Raw genomic sequence first — 21,279 nt, 5'->3', positions numbered from 1 at the left:
CGCCGAATGCTCTTCCCTCCCATGCCCCAGCTTCTGCTGTGACTATATCATCATTCCTTACGCATCATCTATCCTTTGTCTTGCTCTCAACAATTACACGGCTTCACACTTCTCCCTTCTTAAACCCTCTACAGGCTGGCTGCTCAAAGGGTAGCAAAAGGATCAGCAGCTTTGAGAGTTTGTTAAAAATGCAGAACCACAGGCTGCGACCCAGAGCTGTGGAATCAGAATCTGCATTTTAACAAGTTGCCCACGTGTTTGACAAGTCCTGCTCTCGGAGGCTTACAGACACCTCGGAACGGCATTCAGGGTTCCCCGCCCCCGGCCACCACAAACTTCTCCTACCTTGTCCACAGGTATGAATGCATGGTACTTGCCCTTTGAACAGTTTCTTTTTCCTGGAACACCCTGTCTCATGAGACTCCTGCTGAAGGTTAGATTTGAACATCGCCTCCTATGGGGTCCACTTCTTGCTCTGGAGCCCCATGTCCTCTGGACCCCTCTCTATCCTAGCTTCTGTTACACAGAAATGTTACACCTAAGACCTTGTCATTTTTAGCGACTATTTCTCCCACTAGCCAGTGAACGCCTTGAGACAAAGCCTGCATCTTACACACTTCCTTATCCTCAGTGCTCAGCACAAGTCAAACGTTTATTGAATGAGAGAAATAGCTTTTCCTCTATGGAGGCCCTTCCAAGTAGATTTGAAGTGAGTATTGCAAAGGGGCCATCCAAATGCCAGAGCCACAGTATGTTAGGACGGGGCAGTCACAGAGAACATCTAGTTACCCATTTTTTGTTTGTTTGTTTTGAGACAGAGTCTCACTCCTGTCACCCAGGCTGGGATGCAGTGGAACAATCTTAGCTCACTGCAGCCTTGACTTCCCTGGGCTTGGGTAATCCTCCCACCTCAGCCTCTTGAGTGTCTGGGACAATAGGCATGCACCACCACACCTGGCTGATTTTTTGTATTTTTAGTAGTTATGGGGTTTTGGCATGTTGCTTAGGCTGGTCAAGAACTCCTGGGCTTGGCCGGGGGCGCGGTGGCTCAAAGGGCCTGTAATCCCAGGCAACTTTGGAGGGCCGAAGAAAACGGGGCGGGGATTTCACCGAGGTCAGGTTAGAATCGAAGGACCAAATTCCTGGCTAACATGGGTGAAAAAAAAAACCCGTCTCTACTAAAAAAAATAACAAAAAAAAAAAAAAAAAAAAACTAAAGCCGGGCCGGAAATCCTTGGCGGGCCGCTGTAGTCCCAGCTACTCGGGGAGGGCTGAAGGGCAAAGGAAGGGAAATGGGCCGTTGAAAACCCAGGGAGGCGGAAAAAAGCTTGCAGTTGAGCTTGAAAGATCCGGCCACTGGCAACTCCAGCCTGGGGCAGGCAGAGCGAGAACTCCGTCTCAAAAAAAAAAAAAAAAAAAAAAAAAAAAAAAAAGGAAAAACTCCTGCGGGGCCTCAAAAAAAAAAAAACTTATCGTGCTCAAACTATCTGCCCATCTTAGCCTCCCAAAATGCAGGGATTACAGGCATGAGCCACTGTACCTGGCTGGAAAATCTAGTTCAAATGCATTTGTTATTTATGAAGAAAGGCCCCAGAAGGAGAAGTGACTTAACTCCAGGTTCCTCTGCTGGAGAGATGTAACCTGAGTCACTATTGATTTATGCTTTGCCCTTTCTCGAGCCAAGTGCCCTTAATTGTGATAAGCAGAGAAATAAAAATCAAAGTGAGTCACAGATGAATGAGCACATAATGGAGATTGTTTTGTGTTAGAGATGGGGTCTCACTATATTGCCCAGGCAAGTTTTGAACTCCTGGGCTCAAGCAATCCTCCTGCCTCGGCCTCCCAAGTATCTGGGATTATAGGTGCACAATTTGTAAAGTTTGAAAACATGAGGCCGGGCATGGTGGCTCACACGTGTAACCCTAGCACTTTGGGAGGCCAAGGCAAATGGATCACCCGAGGTCAGGAGTTTGAGACCAGCCTGACCAACATGGAGAAACCCTGTCTCTACTAAAAATACAAAAATTAGTGGAGTGTGGTGGCATGCGCCTGTAATCCCAGCTACTTGGGAGGCTGAGGCAGGAGAATCGTTTGAACCCAGGAGGTGGAGACTGTGGTGAGCCAAGATTGCGCCATTGCACTCCAGCCTGGGCAACCAGAGTGAAACTCCGTCTCAAAAAAAAAAAAAAAAAAAGGAAAAAAATATTTTGAATCTATCTTCTTGCTTAGGAAATAATCATAAGACCAGGGAAGGATAAGGGTTAACTTATGGGAGTTGGGTGCAGCTGAAGAATTTATGATGAAGTCAGGGTAGGCAAGGGGCTTCAGCTAAGCTGTTTGTTCTTAAGCTGGTGTGTGAAATGAGTGATTTTTTGTACATCTTTGTATACTTAAAAAATTTTTAATCTGAATCAGATCACACCTTGAATGGAATAGTTATTCCCAAAATTTAAAGTGAGTTAAGTTTTGCCCATGGTTTTGAGTTAACCAACTCTTGACCTTGTGGGTGTCCACACATAAATTTTTCTATAGTAAACGCACTTTCTGCATGGCAGACTTCCAGCTCTAGCAAGCAAGTTTCAGAGAGCGGAGGCATTCTAGCAAACAGAATCCTTACCTGATAGTGGAGCATAAATTGAGCTAAGGCTGAGGTTGCATCTTAGCATACGGTCTAAAGAGGTCAAGTTTCATTTTATAGGCCACAACAAAAAACCATTAAATTATCAAGAATGGGTTGACTTAATTTGTAATTTTAGGAAGGATAGGTCAGACAGGAAGCCAGCTGGCCTTTGCAGCAACCGAGGGAAGTATTACCTGTTCAAAGTAAACTTAAAAAAAATGGTGGCTTCACATCTGTAAACCTAGCACTTTGGGAGGCTGAGGTGGGAGGATTGCTTGAGCCTGGAAGGTTGAAGCTGGAGTGAGCCAAGATCACACCACTGCACTCCAGCCTGGGCAAGAGTGAGACTGTCTCAAAAAAATCTATGTGTATATATAATATAATCAAATATGCCTGAACCCCTAGTTTTCCAACACATACATAAAGGAACACGTGTTTTCTATTCTGGGTGCCCCTCTGTGCTTCAGACCAATATATTTTGCCCCCAATAGCCCCCAGCATCCCTAGTTGTGTGTGGGCACTGCAGCCTCAACCTCCTAGCCTCATGTGATCTGCCTGCCTTGGCCTCCAAAAGTACGTGGATTACAGGCATGAACCACTGCAGCTGGCCACAGGCATGCTTTTTATGCGCCCATTTCATCTTGCAAATCAATCTGAACCACAAGTTTTTGGCCTTAGAGAGCTTCTTGAGGAAATATGGCTATCCGAAACAGTAATTTTAGCTAATGAGGTCCCAGGACCTTAAAGGGAAACGTAATTCTCCTTAAATCCATCAAGAACTAGGCAGAGAGCATGGGTTCAAGATCTTTTATTTTCAGAGCTTCCAACAGTTGGTTAGTAATGCTAGCTAAGCTGGTATAATCTGAAGGCCATCCCACCTTTCTCTTCAGGCACTCAACCAACAGAATCTCTTTCTTACGAACAAGTTCATTAACCAGTTGGAATCTGTCTCAATGCGTGTGTAGGAAGAAGTCCTCTCCCTCACATTTTTCCCAACAAGATTGTTTTATAGCCAAATGTAACTCAAACCCATAACACAGCAACTAGCCATCTCCAGTATCACTTGATTCCCACCCCCCCACCCCAAGAATAGGAAGTTGAGGTAAGGGGAGAGTCTCCTGTTTTAAGAAAAAACTGCCTACACCTCAATGAAGCCATGATGGTAAGGAGGCTGGCACCAGAAGGCGGGGATGAGTAGGCACTGAAACAGGCCTCTCTAGAATGAATGAAGTCAGCCCCAGCTCCTTGGATGAGGTGCTCTTTTGAAATCCCCACATCTCTGGGGTTAGATAAGGGACAACCGGTGATGATTCATCACTCCCTGTCTCTCAAATTAAAACATGATAAACCCAGAAAGTTTTACCTTCAAAATCCACCAAGCTCCCTCCTGAGAAAATTCTATCCAGTCATGTCCATGCCAGCACCCACCCCTTTCTCCTAATGCCCAGGGCTTCCAGCCCCTCTCCTCACCCTTGGGTGGCCCATCCAACACTGATTTGATACTCTTTGACTCATAATATCTTTTTTAAAAAATTAGAAAAAGCTATCAAACAATATCACAGCAACATAAGGAAGACATCAGTGGACATGCTCCTCCCCTATCCTGTGGAGCCCACCCAGCCCCACCCCACTTCCCTGGGAAACCTACACTGCAACATTCCAGCACTGAGCCGGGGGTGGCCCTGGACGCTGCCTCAAGTGCTTTCCTGACTGTGGCTCCTATACCAGCCAATGTCACGGAACTGGGGTGAGGAAGAGCAGGGCCACATCTCCCACCAAATAGATCTCAGTGGCCAGTGGTGGGTCTGGGAGATTTAGCTTATGTCAGGCAGCCAAGCCTGGGTCCAACGCTCTCACCAGGACCTCAGTTCTTGGCTTAAATAGCAGCAGCCCCAGTACCACAGCGCTTCCTGGGGGTAACAGAGCACCTAGCTTTCTGTCCGATAACTTGTAACAGGATTGTATTTTCTTACCCCCTTTTCTTTTCTTTTTTTTTTAACTAAAAGCCGAGGTAGTCCATGGGATAATAAAACCCTACCTAGAATGGCAGTATTTCAACCTAATGAAGCAGTAAAGTAAGTCTCCAGGAGTTAGAAAAAAAATAAAGTGATTGATGAAGTTGAATAAATTAAAGATATGGATTATCCCACAAAGACCTTTCCTTCCCAGGTTGTCTTTGCTATTTGGCCAGCAGCATTTCTGTCTGTGTAACTTCTCTACTCCCCTCCGTCTCCTCTCCCCTCATGAGATGGCTGGAGCCCAAAAAGGCCCTGGCTGCTTCATCCCACTGTGGCTCAGAGCAGCTTGACGCGGTGCTCAGAACTGCGTTGTGGCACAGTTCTGATATGGACGGAGGACGTCTAACAGGGACAGAAGAGGCGTAGCCAGCAGGATTCCCTGGGCTCCAACCTTGGGAGTGTGGGAGGTAGGTTTAAGGCATGGAAGTCCCAGGCCCCCTCTCCAAATGTCACACAGCTGGCCCCTTTGCTCAAGTTTCTCTGCAGCAAAGAGGGTAAAGGGGGACAGAGGGAAGCTCGGGCTGCTGCTGGGTGGTCCTGCTGCCCTCAGAGCTTCTTCAGACGACTGTACATCTCCCTCTTGCTCTTCTCCCCTGCCCAGGTCCGGCTCTTGGTGCGGAACTTCTTCAGGTCTTCTTTAAAGTCCTCATGGTGCATGGGCCGGTAGCTAGGGGGCTCACAGTAAGACTGAGGGGACAAGAGAGAATGAGGTTAGAGTACACTTGCCTCACACCCACAACCTGGTTTCCTCTCTGCCTAGGGTTACAAGGCTGAAAGCGGCCAGGCAGACCTGGGCGGCCAGTTCTACAGGGGCTTACTTGGTGTTCAGCAGATACCCACCCCCTGGAAAGAAAGTCATGACTGCCAGACAGATCCATTAGTCTACCACTGGGGGAAGGGGAGGAGGGATGCTCTCCACAGTCCCAGTCTTACCTGGCATTTCATAAAGAACTCCTTGTATCCCCCCTTCAGGACATACAGCTCAGGGTAGTGGAGTTTGGGGTATTCATTACCCAGGCGATCTCTCTCTCTCACGTACCGGCACCTAGTGAGGGGAAGGAAGCCCAAAGTCGGGTTAGCTTTTCCAGCACAGAGCAACACCCAGGCAACGCAGTCAAAGCAGCAGTTGTGGTCTAAGTCCCCCTTAAACACATCTTCCCAACTTTACATTTATTCTTAGAAACAATCAGTGCTAAGTTGCAAGTTCCTGGCCACGTGAGCAGCATTCACAGCCAGTGCCAGTAGATGGCCTCTTCCCCAACTTTCCTTTCTCCAACAGTCCTAGCGTCTGAGTCCGGCCCAGCACCTTCACCACCAGTTTGTGGCAAGTTTCACTATCTAAGCCAGCTTCCCCTTACTTTCTCCACCCCAGCCTTCTCTTCAGCTAGGCTCCCTCACTCACCTTCTTCTATGTAAGTGGGCTTCTTTCAGTGCCTTTTAAGGAGGCTGAGCTTGCTCCTGCCTCAGGGCCTGTTTCTATCCTCTACCTGGACTGAATGGTCTTCAATATCCAGCCAATGGCTGCTTACTGCCTTGCCCTTGGTGAAAAACCCCGAGGCCCCAAGTCCTTCAGAGGCCTACAGCTCATCACCCCTACTGCTGCTCTGCCCCTTGTTCATCCCACACGAGTCCCTGCGGCCCCACTACTGTTTCTCCAGCCTGCCTGGGAGCTCCCACCACTGGCCTTATTTTGCTCTGAAGCACCATTTTTTTTTTGAGACAGAATCTCGCTCTGTCACCAGGCTGGAGTACAAGGGTGTGATCCCAGGCTCACTGCAATCTCTGTCTCCCGGGTTCAAGCAGTTCTCCTGACTCAGCCTCCCGAATAGCTGGGACTACAGGCGCGTGCCACCGCCCAGCTGATTTTTGTATGTTTAGTAGAGACGGGGCTTCACCATGTTGGCCAGGTAATCCTTGAGATCCATCTGCCTTGGCCTCCCAAAGTGTTGGGATTACAAGAGTGAACCACCGCACCCAGTGACCTTTTTTTTTTTGAGACAGAGTCTCACTCTGACGCCCAGGCTGTAGTGCACTGGCACAATCTCGGCTCACTGCAACCTCTGCCTCTTGGGTTCAAGGGATGCTCCTGCCTCAGCCTCCAAAGTAGCTGGGATTACAGGTGTCCGCCACCACGCCTGGCTAATTTTTGTATTTTTAGTAGAGACAGGATTTCACCATGTTGGCCAGGCTGTTCTTGAACTCCTGTCCACTCTGAAATGTTAAGTTCCACGAAGGCAGAGATTTTTGGTCTGTTTTGTTCACTGCTCTTCTCCCTCAATATCTAGAAAGGTATCTGGTACACAAGAGCCAAGAGTATCTGCTGATTTTCTCTTGAAACTCAGTGGTTTGGGGCCTACGGTAGCTGCTCTAGTCATGAGGGATGGGCAGCAGCTTCCTCAGCAGCACATAGGTTAAACCATTTGCCTGTGGTTAAAACGAGGTCGGCTGGGCACAGTGGCTCACACCTGTAATTCCAGCACTTTGGGAGGCTGAGGCAGTGGATCACGAGGTCAGGAGTTCAAGACCAGCCTGGCCAAGATAGTGAAACCCCCGTGTCTACTAAAAATACAAGAAATTAGCCGGGCGTGGTGGCGGGCGCCTGTAATCCCAGCTACTTGGGAGGCTGGGTCAGAGAATTGCTTGAATCCGGGAGGCGGAGGTTGCAGTGAGCAGCAGTAGCGCCACTGCACTCCAGCCTGGGCGACAGGGCAAGATTCCGTCTCAAAAAAAAAAAAAAGAAAAAAGTTCACCTGTGAATCTCAAATCTTTCCTCAGTGGATTAACAGAAAGCCAGTGATGGTGAAACTCAAGTGGGGAACAAAGTATAAGGGGTATCTGTAGATGGTGATATAAACATGCAGCTTGCAAATGCAGAATACAGAGATGGGGCGTTGTCTGTATATCTAGGTGAAGTTTTAATATGGTATGTCCTTTATATTAGAGGTTAAGTTAAAGAGGAAGATGGGGAAATGAGAGAATTGAGAGAATAGCATCTTTTGGGCTGGGCATGGTGGCTCACACTTGTAATCCAAGCACTTTGGGAGGCCAGGATTGCCTGAGCCCAGGAGTTTGAGACCAGCCTGGGCAACACAGTGAGACCCTGTCTCTACAAAAAATACAAAAATTAGCCAGGCATGGTGATAAATGTTTGTGGTGATGCATGTTTGTGGTCCTGGGAGGCTGAAGTGGGAGAATCACTTGAGCCTAGGAGGCAGAGGCTGCAGTGAGCTGTGCTCCTGCCACTGTACTCCAGCCTGGACAACAGAAACTGACCCTGTCTCAAAAATAAAAAAAAAAGAACAGCATCTTTTGTGGGTTTAAAACAAATTTATATGTATGTGTATGTGTGTCTAGTTTGTTTCAGGCCTGTAATCCCAGCACTTTGGGAGGCTGAGGCAGGTGGATCACTTGAAGTCAGGAGTTCGAGACCAGCCTGGACAACATAGCGAAACCCCGTCTCTACTAAAAATAAAAACATTAGCTGGGCATGGTGGCATGCGCCTGTAGTCCCAATTACTAGGGAGCCTAAGGCAGGAGAATTGCTTGAACCCGGGAGGTGGAGGTTGCAGTCAGCCGAGATCGCGGCCACTGCACTCCAGTCTGGGTGACAAGCAAGACTACATCTCAAAAAAAAAAAAAAAAAAAAAAAAAAAAAAAAAATCTGGTGAGTGAATAATTCCATTCATGAAATGACCATCACTTTGGAAGAAAGATGTTTAAGGACTATGGACAGTCAATAAGTGTCAAGTTCTACTGTGAGTTTGCACTGTGTGTAGAACAGTGTAGGGGTACATACAAATGTGACAAAATGTTAACAATATAATAAAAATCAGGATGAAGTATATGCAAGTACAACCTGTGTGTGTGTGTGTGTGTGTGGTGTGTGTGTGTGACAGAGAGACACGAGTCTCAACTCTGTCACCTAGGCTGAAGTACAGTGGCATGATCATGCTCACTGCAGCCTCGACCTGCCAGGCTCAAACGATCCTCCGCACCTCCTATTTTTTGTAAGAGGTGAGGTCGTGCTGTGTTAACAAGGTTGGGTCCTGAAACTCCTGAGCAAGTGATCCTCCCTTGGACCATCCTAGTTTAAGCTGCAAGCCTCTGTCTAACCTCTCTGCCTGTCCTCCTGTTTTCTTAGCATTTATATGGATCCCCACTTGGATCTCTGCTGGCAGCAGGGTCCTTGTTGGTCCTGTCGCTGTGGTAATTTTTACTGTACTGGCCTTTACTGGTAGTTACATTTTATGTCAGAGCCGACACATACCAGGCTTACAATCCTTTTTAGAATGGACCACAATGACTTGATGGCAGCTTCCTTTGCCCCTTTTTTTTTATCCCCTGAAATTGGTAAAAATCAAGTGTTTCCAAGCATCATATCATACAGGTCTACAGAGTGAGAATTTCACACTTTTCCTGGCATTTGCATTAAGGAATGGTTACTTTATAACTTGAAGGAGGTCACATGAACAGAGCCTCACAGGTCAAGACTAAGGACAGCGTCCGGGGAGACTGGAAGAAGCCAAGTTCACCTCAGGATAAAATTACATAATGAATAATGGCTTGTTAGTGTGCAAGAGGTTGCTTGTATGCTAAATATGCTCCAAGTGCAAGCCACAAACCACCATGTCCCCACAAAAACAACATGGAGCCCTGCCCAGAACCCAGTTCCATGCAGCAACTCACATGCGGGGACTCTCTCAGAAAGAAAACATCGCAGTGAAATACAACATGACACGCTTGCCATCAGTGGTACAATGGGCTTCTTCAGTAAGAAGTCTTCAACTCTTCTTCCATGTGCAAGTTCACTGCACCCTATGAAGACAACAGAGACCCTTGGAACCTGCATGTTTCCACACATGAAGTAATGATTCGGCAAGATGTAATGAATTCATCAAAAATGATCTTAAGTACACAAGACCAGTTGTGATTTTTTCAGTTTTCTGGCTGAAGAGCCCCAGTAAGACCATCCTGGCACCCTGTATCTCAATGGAGCTTTGGTGGGTCCTACACATTCATCATAACAGTAATGCACATGAGAACTAGAAATGGGCAATTAAAAATATGACTATGGTACACTTTATAGCTAGTTTTATAAATTTGGGGATTTTCAAAAGCTACAGACAATGGCAAACCAGTAACATCGTATTAAAGTACCTCCTACTATATTTAACACTATAATCGGGTAAAGCATTAAAATGGCAGGCCAGGCGCTGTGGCTCATGCCTGTAATCCTAGCACTTTGAGAGGCTGAGGTGGGCAGATTGCCTGAGCTCAGGAGTTTGAGAACAGCCCAGGCAACATGGTGAAACCCCGTCTCTACTAAAATACAAAAAAAAAAAAAAAAAAAAAAATTTTAGCTGGGCGTGGCAGCATGCGCCTATAGTCCCAGCTATTTGGAAGGCTGAGGCAGGAGAATTGCTTGAACCCAGGAGGTTCCAGGCAGGGGATGCGGTGATCCGAGATCATGCCATTGCACTCCAGCCTGGCAACAGAGCAAGACTCCGTCTCCAAAAAAAAAAAAAGATAAAAATGGCAAAATCAGTTCCTTTATTCTTGGGAACATGTGTCCCAACACACCCCTCCACCAGGCAGCCTGCTGAACAATCAACTTTGGAGGCATCACTAAGCCTGGCACAGATACCGGGACATGTTGCCAGAGATGGGCTTCTTCTCGTCAGGAGCCCTGGGGTGCTCAGACATTGGTACCCAAGCCTCTTAAATGCTACAAAACCCATTCTGGTCCCCTTGAATGACTTAAACATCAGTGGGTACCTCCTACAGGTGCCGTTGATAATGATGGTGTGAGGGACAAACATGAAGAGTAACTGTAGCACAAGGTGGTAGAGAGTATTGCAGACAAGGGAACATTCGTTAAGAGCACCCGGAATCAAATGCCTTCCACGCTCACTGCATTGTTTCAAAATTCTAACAACTAGCATATGAGCTAAGCGGCCAAGTGTCACTGTCCTCCCCACTTTAAAACCACAGATCCTGTTTAGGGCTCCTTCTACAGCAAGTCTCAGGAATCCATACCTTGATGTGGCCTCCCTCGTATTCATATGGGTATCGACAGTCAATGATAACAAACTCTTTAATGAGGTTGGCAAACTTGCCATTCAAAACAGATGCCATCTGTTGAGAGAAAAAAGTTGAAGGAGAATCAACTTTGACCATCAGGAAAAACTAGATTCAAGTACCTGATGTGTGGTAGGTTCCAAAAGGATGGACTTACAATTTCTGGAGAGATGTATTTTAAATCCTGATGTTTCCCAGCAACTGTATGAAACAGGTAACCCTTAAAAAGAAAAAAAGATACTTAGAGAATCTGAAAGCCCATATAAATTCACACTTACACTGTTTGGCTGGCTGGTAGGAGGCACCTTTTAAAAAACAAACATTAATGGCTGGGCACAGTGGCTCACACCTGTAATCCCAGCACTTTGGGAGGCCGAGGCTGGTGGATAACCTGAGGTCAGGAGTTCGAGACGAGCCTGGCCAATATGGTGAAACCCCATCTCTGCTAAAAATACAAAAATTAGCCAGGCGTGGTGGAACGCACCTGTAGTCCCACCTACTCGGAAGGCTGGAGCGGGAAAATTGCTTGAACCTGGGAGGCGGAGGTTGCAGTGAGCTGAGATTGCACCACTGCACTCCAGCCTCGGTAACAAGAGCGAGACTCCGTCTCAAAAAACCAACCAACAAACAAGCAAACAATTAGTACACACTAGTTACTCTTCTAGTTACTTCATTAACATCTTGATATTTAATTTTCACACAAACCAATAAGGTATATTATCCCCGTTTTGACCACCATATTCAAGGTTACCTAGCTAGTAAGGCATATTTAAATAAAGAAAGCTCAGGTAACCTCATTTTCCTTCTGCTTTTGTCAAGAATCCACATGTCAGTAGTTAGAGACTGTGAACAGCACTTAAACATACAGATTTCACTCATTTACTGAGCACCTGCTATGTCCAGCATGGGGCGAGGCACTGGGGATAGGAAAAAAAGAGACCTAGCCTAGCCTTGAGGAGGAAGATGTGCACATTAGCCATTACTCATTAGGGCGACTGGCTGAGTCAAGAGTTCATCTGTCCCCATGCACAGGCCCATTAAGACAAACGTAACCAGGCCTCAATTCAAGTCGAAAATTCCACTGAGTGTGATGGTGCATGCCTGTAGTCCCATCTACTTGGGAGGCTGAGGCAGGGAGAGCACTTGAGGCCAGAAGTTCGAGGCTACAGTGTACTAGGATAGCATGTGCGAATAGCCACTGCACTACAGCCTGAGCAACATAGTAAGACCACATCTCTCCCCACCAAACAAGAGAAGGTTCCAAAACTGAGGATGCAGCTGGGTCTTTGCTTGTTCTCTTCATTCTCCTTGTTCCTTTGAAACCCATTTAGGCTGAAATATCAATGGCCCAAGCCCATACGTTCCCCAACCCCCTAGCCAAGACAAACCCTTTTACTTCTCACGGACTGCTGTTTATGTTTACACCTCACTGAAATTTATTTCAGTCTACCATGTGGTACATGTAGTTCATGTCTTACCTTTCCAACCACATGCTAAATTCTTTGAGGGAAGGAACTGGGTCTTATTTTGGAATCTCTGACTAACCCATAAGTGCTTCAATAAATGTTAACTAAATTAATGAATAAAACATTGATCTGGTAACCTTCAAGTCAAAATATGATTAAAGCTGCTATTGACACATTCCCTGTCCTAGCCTTGTATTTTACTGCAGCCAAGCCTTCATGTAGCGTATCAGGCTATTAGAAGATCTTCCTCTAGACTTTCTAGAGGGCCTTTTCCCTCAGTGGCCAAGCTTCTCTGAACAACGGAGAAATTCAGTCTCAATACTGGACCTTCTAAGATAACCTTTCAACATGCAGACTTGTAGTGAGGCTACAGATTTATTTCTGCTTTATACTATCCTGCTAATTACTATTTTTACAGTAACACAGTTCCCAGAGAGCCTGGTCTTTAGGTTATAATCAAGGTGGTTGGTGGACAGCTCCCTACCTAAAACGGCCCATCAGCAATAGGGAGATCTACAGTCTCAGAAACCAACATATACCTGATCATGAGAACCTAAGTTTGCTTCCCTACTTTTAACATTCTTTAACTGTGTCCTTTTGGAAGCACGCCAGGAACCACCCTGGGGAGGGAGACAGGCTGAGTGGGGTTCTAAATACCCACACTCACTCCTACACTCTGTTTGCAATTACCTTGGAGAAGTCTCCTATAAGGTCCCTTGGGTCGTTGTCCAAAATGTTTTCAATGGTTCCTTTGGGGGAAGATGCCGGGGATAAAGACTGATGAAGCGTCTGTAACAAATCAAAGGTAGAGAATGAGACAAGGGTTCTGAATGGAACTTCTGAAAACATTCACTTGGAGCATGTCTCGAGGAGACTGAAATGTTAATGCCTACATTTAGTATGAAGTTTTTCTTTTATTGAATCTGGAGTGAACAAAAATGAATGTGGGTTATTGACTAGGTCTCCTATTATTCCAGTGTCTAACTGAATTGCTCTGAAACTAAATTTGCCTTCCTTTTTTTTTAAAAAAAAAGTGGGGGGCCAGGTGGTTAGGCTGGGTGCGATGGCTCATGCTTGTAATCCCAGCACTTTGGGAGGCCCAGGTGGGTTAATCGCTTGAGCCCCGGAGTTCCAGACCAGCCTGGGCAAGGCAGGTGAATCGCTTGAGCCCAGGAGTTCCAGACCAGATCACACAGCAAGACCCTGTCTACACACACACATACATACACACACACACACACACACAAGCTCGGCATGGTGGTGTGTGCCTATAGTCCCAGCTACTTGGGAGGCTGAAGTGGGAAGATCACCTGAGCCTGGGGAGGTCGAGGCTACAGCGAGCGGTGATGGTGCCACTGCACTCCAGCCTGGGTGACAGAGGGAAACTATCTCCAAAAAAAGAGAAAGAAACAAGGGGGGTTAAAACTAGGACTAAGTTTAGAAAAGTATGTCTTAGCTTTTTTTTTTTTTAAGACAAGTCTCGCTGTCGCCCAGGCTGGAGTGCAGTGGTGTGATCTTGGCTCACTGTAACCTCCGCCTCCCAGGTTCAAGCGATTCTCTTGCCGCAGCCTCTGGAGCAGCTGGGACTACAGGTGTGCACCACCATGCCCGGCTAATTTTTGTATTTTTAGTAGAGAGAGAGTTTCACCATGTTGGCCAGATGGTCTTGAACTCCTGGCCTCAGGTGATCCGCCTGCCTTGGCCTCCCAAAGTGCTGGGATTATAGGTGTGAGCCACCGCGCCTGGCCTACGTCTTAGCTTTATTCAATGAGAAGAGGAAGCCAGCTGTTAAAGGGATAATTTGAGCAATAGGACAATACGTGCAATACACAGAACCACATCAAATGTTTTAATCCACGAATTCCTAATTATTATTGAAAAACAACTGTAAGTCTTGCTTTCAGCTTTGGAAGATGCTTGGTAGGGCATTATTTGGAAACTGGCAAATAGAGATCCAGTATTCATCCTGCCTTTCCCAAGGGTAACCACAGTGTTTGATAAGTTTCTCTTTATAGATATATTCTAGCTAATTCATGAGGAAAGAACATAAAAACTGCAGTATCATCTTTCTGAAACCTGGTGAAATGAAGTAAAAAATCTGGGCAGCAATCACCAATGGCTGCCCGGCACATTATACCTCCTGATCAAAGTAGACAAAATCACCTATGTGATATTCTTGCCAAACAAATAAAACTGGATTTCAATCCATCCTTTCCAGAGTTAGGTTTTTAAGGCAATATAGGGGATGGAAGACAATGTCTGAAGACTCCACAGGACTGTGGGAACCTTTGCAGGACAAATGACTTGAGCACTTCAACAAATAAAAATATGCAAGAGGGAAACAGATGGAGCACTGAAATCTGAAGAGTAAGAGGCCTATTGACTTTATTTGGATCCAGATTTTAACAAACTGTAAAAGTACTTAGGAGACAACTGGGGAAAACTGAACCCAGACTGGATATTTGACATTTGATAATAAGAAATTTAGCTCTGCCAGGTGTGGTGGCTCACACCTGTAATCCCAGCATTTTGGGAGGCCAAGGGGAGCGGATCACTTGATGTCAGGGGTTCGAGATCAGCCTGGCCAACATGGTGAAACCCCGTCTCTACTAAAAATATAAAAAATTAGCCAGGCATGGTGGTGGGCGCCTGTAGTCCCAGCTACTCGGGAGACTGAGGTGGGAGAATTGCTGGAACCTGAGAGGTGGAGGTTGCAGTGAGTGGAGATCGAGCCATGGCACTCCAGCCTGGGCGACAGAGCAAGACTCGGTCTCAAAAAAAAAAAAAAAAGAAACCAGAAATTTAGCTCTGTATGATATGTTTGTAAGAGGAAAACACCCCACCAAACTCAAAGTATTTTTCTTATTCCCTCACTCAACAACAGCAGAAGACAGAGACTTGTTACCCCTAGATATGAGGGGATTTCTCCCTACCAGCAAGCAAGCAAGCAGTTTTGCAGTGGAAAATAGCTGGGTATTGTCCAATTCAATTCTGACACTATCTACCTGGAGAGTATCAGATCAGGAAGTTGAGGGCCCAGTCCTCAAAACCGCACCACCCTTCAGACACCAGTTGGGCCTCTGGAACTTCTGATCTACTACCACCAGCTTTAAGTGGGGGTTCCCATGACCCCTTCTTTGGGTTTAATTTGCTAGAAGTGGCTCATAGAACTCAAGAAAACACATTTACCAGTTTATTAGGAAGGATATTCAAAGGATACAGAAGAGATGCATAGGGTAAGGTACGGGAGAAGGGACATGGAGCTGCCATGCTCTCCTTGGGTGCCCCAACCTTCAGGAACCTCCATGTGTTCAGCTATCCAGAAGCTCTCTGAACCCTGTCCTTTCAAGGTTTTATGGAGGCTTCATTACATAGAAATGATTGATTAAACCACTGGACATGAGTGATCAACTTGACCTTTAGCCCCTCTCCTCTCCCTAGAGACTGGAGTGTGGGGCTGAAAGTTCCAACCTCTAATCATGTCTCTGTCTTTCCAGTGACCAGTCCCATCCTGAAGCTATCAATCATCAGCATACAAAAAGATATGACTTTGGATATTCCAAGGATTTTAGGAGTTATATGACAGGAGAAGGGGAGGAAGACTAAATAAATATTTCATAATATCACAGGTATGATAACTGTACTCAAGCAATGCTTGACATTTTCTCCACAATGAAATTTAAAATACTTTATATTTAAAATATTGTTTTAAATTAAAATATATGAAAATAAACCAAAACATGAGGGCCAACATATATACATAATAATTATTAACAGTATTATTTTATCCAAGAAAAGTTTTACAAATATGGAAATAAAAAGGTCAATCTCTATTATGGTAAAAGAAAATGAATATTCTGGCCGGGTGCAGTGCCTCACACCTGTAATCCCAACACTTTGGGAGGCCAAGGAGGATATATCATCTGAGGTCAGGAGTTCAAGACCAGCCTGGCCAACTTGGTGAAACCCCGCCTCTACTAAAAATACAAAAAAATTAGCCAGGTGTGGCGGCGGGCACCTGCAATCCCAGCTACTCAGGAGGCTGAGACAGAGAATTGCTTGAACCAGGGAGGCGGAGGTTGCAGTGAGCCAAGATCCTGCCACTGCACTCCAGCATATCTAAAAAAGAAAGAAAAAGAAAATGAAACCTTTTTTTTTTTTTTTGAGATGGAGTCTCACTCTATCACCCAGGCTAGAGTGCAGTGGCATCTCTGCTCCTGCAACCTCCGCCTCCCAGGTTCAAGCGATTCTCCCGCCTTAGCCTCCTGAACAGCTGAGATTACAGGCGCACACCACCACACCCAGCTATTTTTTGTATTTTCAGTAGAGACGGGGTTTCACCATATTGGCCAGGCTGGTCTGGAACTCCTGACCTTGTGATCCACCTGCCTTGTGCTCCCCAAGTGCTGGGATTACAGGCGTGAACCACCGCACTCAGCCTGAATATTCTTAAATATTGATAGATACTGTCTGACATGTATACAATGTAAAGTTTCATAAATGTTCTTGCCCTTATAACCCAGAATTTCATTTTTAATTAGAAACAAAAGGAAAATCAGGGAAAGGGAGATTCTAAATGTCCAGAAGATTAGATTTATTCAATTATTTATAGTATACTTGAAAGTTGAAACACTATCAGCCAGGTGCACTGGCCCGTGTCTGTGGTCCCAGATACTTAGGAGGCTGAGGTGGGAGGACTGCTTGAGCCCAGGAGTTCAAGGCCAGCCTCTTTTCTACAAAACCTCTTTTCTACAAAAAATTTTTAAAAAGATTTTTTAAATTAACTGGGCATGGTGGTGCATGCCTATAGTCCCAGCTGCTGGGGGGGCTGAGTGGGGAGGAGTGCTTGAGCCCATGGAGGCTGTACTGAGCTGTGATTGTGCTACTGCACTCCAGCCTGAGCAACAGCACTAGACCCTGTGCCCCCCACAAACAGAAAGAACAAAAACCAAACAACTCTCCCCAAACAAAAATACTATGCAGCTATTAAAATATTCTTTCAGAACAATACTTTAAAGAGAAAATGTTCATAAAGCATTAATAACAAAAGCAGATACAATAAGGCAGTAGGCCTAAATGTTTTCTTAGCTGTCATCTCTAACCTTTTAAAACTGCAATTTACTTAAACCTTTTCATGCCACAGAAAACACAGTTCACCATTTTATAATGCTTAATACCAAACCTCAATATAAGGACAATGTAATGAAGGAAAAACATACAAATAAACCAGTGTTTTGTGTGTCTAGCCACAGAATAAACAGAATAACATAAAGGACCATAGGATTTAGGCCCAGACAACCATCACACTAGCTCACCCATGCCAGATGCTATGTCTAACACCTATAATCCCAGCACTTTGGGAGGCCAAGGTGGGAGGATTGCCTGAGCCCAGGAGTTTCAGACCAGCCTGCGCAACACGGTGAAAGCCTATCTCTACAAAAAATACAAAAATTAGCTGGGTTTGGTGGCACACACCTATAGTTCCAGCTGCTTGAGAGGCTGAGGTGGGAGGATTGCTTGAGCCTGGGAGGTGGAGAGTGCAGTGAGCTGAGATCATGCCACTGCACTCTAGCCTGGGTGACAGAGACCCTGTCTCAGAAACAGAAAACAACAAAACAGCCTATACAACTATGACCAATGCAATGAATTAACTTGAAGAATTAGACAGACCTTTATAAAAATCAAGTATTTAATAGGCCATGATAGGTCTGGATTAAAAGGAAATAAAATATCTACAACAAATGATAATAAAAACATTTCAGGTCAAAAGTTATGAGACAAATCTAAAGCAGTGGGAAATTCATAGATTCAAATAGATTTATCCAGAAATAAGAAAATTAAAAACAAACGAGTTAACCATTCAACTCATGAAGCTGGAGACAGCAACACAGCAAGCCTGCACTCCCGAGGCAAAGGACAGCCTACTGAGGCAGAAGACTTTTCAACAATAATCATTCTACTACAGTCAACACAGAAACAATTATGGCCAACAGCAAGCGGGGGCCTCCACCTTTGCCCAGCTGTCATACAGTGCCCCAGTCACCACTCTACTGGGATGGAATGAACTTCCGCTCCCTCCCAGCAATAATGAGACAAGTCCCCACCTAAGGTGTCAATGGAGTTTGTGCTGGGGAACCCGGACTTCCACCCACACCTTTCTTGCAGTATCAGAGAAGGCCTGCTAAAACATAAGATTTACATAGACCCAAGACTCACAAATATACAGGAGACAATGGAAAAATCACTGGTCATACCAAGAACCAGAAAAATCCCAACTTGAATAGGAAAAGACAATCAACTGATGCCAATACTATGAATGGATGTTGGATTTGTCTGATTTTAAAGCAGCCATCTTAAAAATGCTTCAACAGGCAATTATGAACATACTTAAAGCAATTGAAAAACCAACATGAGGCCGGGTGCGGTGGCTCAAGCCTGTAATCCCAGCACTTTGGGAGGCCGAGACGGGCGGATCACGAGGTCAGGAGATCGAGACCATCCTGGCTAACACGGTGAAACCCCGTCTCTACTAAAAAATACAAAAAACTAGCCGGGCGAGGTGGCGGGCGCCTGTAGTCCCAGCTACTCGGGAGGCTGAGGCAGGAGAATGGCGCAAACCCGGGAGGCGGGGCTTGCAGTGAGCTGAGATCCGGCCACTGCACTCCAGCCTGGGCCACAAAGCGAGACTCCGTCTCAAAAAAAAAAAAAAAAAAAAAAAAACCAACATGAAAATAGCCAAGTATCAGTCAGGCGTGGTGGCTCACACTTGTAATCCCAGTGCTTTGGGAGGCCAAGGCAGGAGGATCACTCGAGGCTAGGAGTTCAAGACCAGCCTGAGCAACATAGCTAGATCCCATCTCTATTAAAAGAAACACACACACACACACACACATACAAAACCCTAGCAAATCTTATCTAAGAAAATAAATGAACCACTAAGTGGAAGTTTTAGAACTGAAAAATACATTATCTGTGCTAGAGCAAAAAGGAACCTAGGAAACTAACCTCGTGGGCCTTCTCTGGACTAGTTGACTCTTTGGGATTGGCCCCAGACATGCTCTTCCTCCTCTTTGTATTTCCAGGTGGAGACTCCTCTTGAGATCGTTCTGGTCTCTTCAACACTGACCGAGTGCTGGAGCTACACAGGGAAGGGGAGTCAAACAGCTTGCATCGGTTGTCCTTACAGGAAAAAAAACAGACAGACCCATCTTTCATTAAAACCTGTTCACTTGAATGGTAAGACAAATAAACCATTCTAAATTAGCAAACGGACACTGCTGATTCATCTAGTCCTAGCAACTCTCATAGGGCCTGGCACATAGCAGGCACTGAGCACTTAGTGCTCAATGAATATATACTCAGCTGACATTATATACAGACGAGTAAAACATCCTTTGCCCTCACAAAAACTTTAAATAATCCTGCGTCAAGAGAAGTGCGACCTTCCAGTCAGGAACACATTTTTGGCTTGCCTATCTTCCCCTCCATTTTATTACTTGCACCTTGCTTAAGCAGCTCAACGGGTTTAAATACCCCACCTAAATCCAGAAAAGACGCACAGTAGCCAGGTTATAATAAAAATGGGGGCATCATCGGTTAAGGTATAGTTAAGATGGTAAATTTGGAGGGAGTGGGGATGGGCTAGTAGCAAATGCCTTTCAAAATTGTGTTCAAAGTCTTTTTTTCTACTGGTCTTTTAAAGACTAATTTCCCAGGCTGGGCATCGTGGCTCATGCCTGTAATCCCAACACAGTGGATCACTTGAGGTCAGTTCAATACCAGCCTGGCCAACATGAAGAAACCCCGTCTCTATTAAAAATACAAAAAAATTAGCCAGGCGTGGTGGTGCTTGCCTTTAATCCCAGCTACCCAGGAGGCTGAGGCACGAGAATCACTTGAAGCCAGGAGGTGGAGGTTGCAGTGAGCTATGATTGCACCATTGCACTCCAGCCTGGGTGACAGAGCAAGACTGTCTCAAAAAAAAATAAAGACGAATTTTCCAGAGTCCAAGGGGAAGCCAACCTGACCAGTGGTAGAGAGAATCAGCTCTCTAAACGCATCTCAGCCTATTCTCGACTCCGTGCGTCTTGGTCTGGCTTTTCCTTCTGCACAGAATGTCCTTTCACGTCTCAGTAAACCATTCATTTTCAAGTTGATGCTAACATTTTTTTAAATTTTTTTTTTCGACGGAGTCTTGCTCTGTCGCCCAGGCTGGAGTGCAGTGGCGCGATCTGGGCTCACTGCAAGCCCCACCTCTCGGGCTCATGCCATTCTCCTGCCTCAGCCTCCCGAGTAGCTGGGACTACAGACACCCGCCACCACCCTCAGCTAATTGTTGTTTTTTTTTTTTTTTTTTTTTTTTTTTTTTTGTATTTTTAGTAGAGATGGGGTTTCACTGTGTTACTCAGGATGGTCTCGATCTCCTGACCTTGTGATCCGCACGCCTCGGCCTCCCAAAGTGCTGGGATTACAGGCACAAGCCACTGTGCCCGGCCGATGCTAACATTTCAATGTCACTTCTTTGAAATCTTCCTGATAGTCCCCAATGGAACGGATCACTCCCACATCTGCTCCCAGAGACCAGGGATTTTCTCCCTCTTTTATCTGAGTTTATTTTCCATTACGGCTCCCAGCAATGGTTAGTCTGTAACAACCATTTATGGAAGAAATTTCCCCACTATTAAGAGCTTACAAGCCAATGCTTATGATTTTAAAATCAAATCTATACAATTAATAGCCACTTCCAAAGTGTTCTCACATTTTATGTAATTGTATGCCTATCAAAATGACCTGGTAAATTTACTCATAACATGTGTACTGGGTTAACATATTTTTTCAAAAGTTATGCACATGAATGTACTATAATCCATAAGTGATCTCAAAATTGTAGCTTGGCTGGGTGCGGTGGCTCATGCCTGTAAACCCAGCACTTTGGCAGGCAGGTCGGTGGATCACCTGAGGTCAAGAGTTTGAGACCAGCCTGGCCAACATAGCGAAACCTCATCTCTACTAAAAATACCAAAAAAATTAGCTGGCAGTGGTGGCATAAGCCTGTAGTCCCAGCTACTCAGGAGGCTGAGGCAGGAGAATCACTTGA

The 21,279-nt window shown here is 45.6% G+C and overlaps 1 protein-coding gene and 1 pseudogene across 1 annotated transcript in view; one reads left to right on the top strand and one right to left on the bottom strand.

The window, feature by feature from the left end:
* Window positions 1-3,412: 3,412 nt before the first annotated feature.
* CDC25A (cell division cycle 25A) overlaps window positions 3,413-21,279 on the bottom strand; it is a 30,031-nt gene continuing 12,164 nt past the window's right edge. The window contains 9 exon segments of the mRNA XM_017855748.1: window positions 3,413-5,325; window positions 5,572-5,683; window positions 9,325-9,388; window positions 9,391-9,423; window positions 9,426-9,453; window positions 10,675-10,773; window positions 10,874-10,936; window positions 12,873-12,971; window positions 19,188-19,361. Coding sequence (XP_017711237.1) covers window positions 5,185-5,325; window positions 5,572-5,683; window positions 9,325-9,388; window positions 9,391-9,423; window positions 9,426-9,453; window positions 10,675-10,773; window positions 10,874-10,936; window positions 12,873-12,971; window positions 19,188-19,361 — 813 coding nt within the window. The 3' untranslated portion in view covers window positions 3,413-5,184.
* Window positions 7,012-7,682, top strand: LOC108517611 (small nuclear ribonucleoprotein F-like; annotated as a pseudogene).

This window comes from Rhinopithecus bieti, unplaced genomic scaffold (genome assembly GCF_001698545.2).
Source record: "Rhinopithecus bieti isolate Rb0 unplaced genomic scaffold, ASM169854v2 scaffold_39746, whole genome shotgun sequence".
NCBI classification, from domain to species: domain Eukaryota; kingdom Metazoa; phylum Chordata; class Mammalia; order Primates; family Cercopithecidae; genus Rhinopithecus; species Rhinopithecus bieti.
The sequence above is the reverse complement of the archived record's forward strand: the minus strand, read 5'-3'. Positions and strand labels throughout refer to the sequence as shown.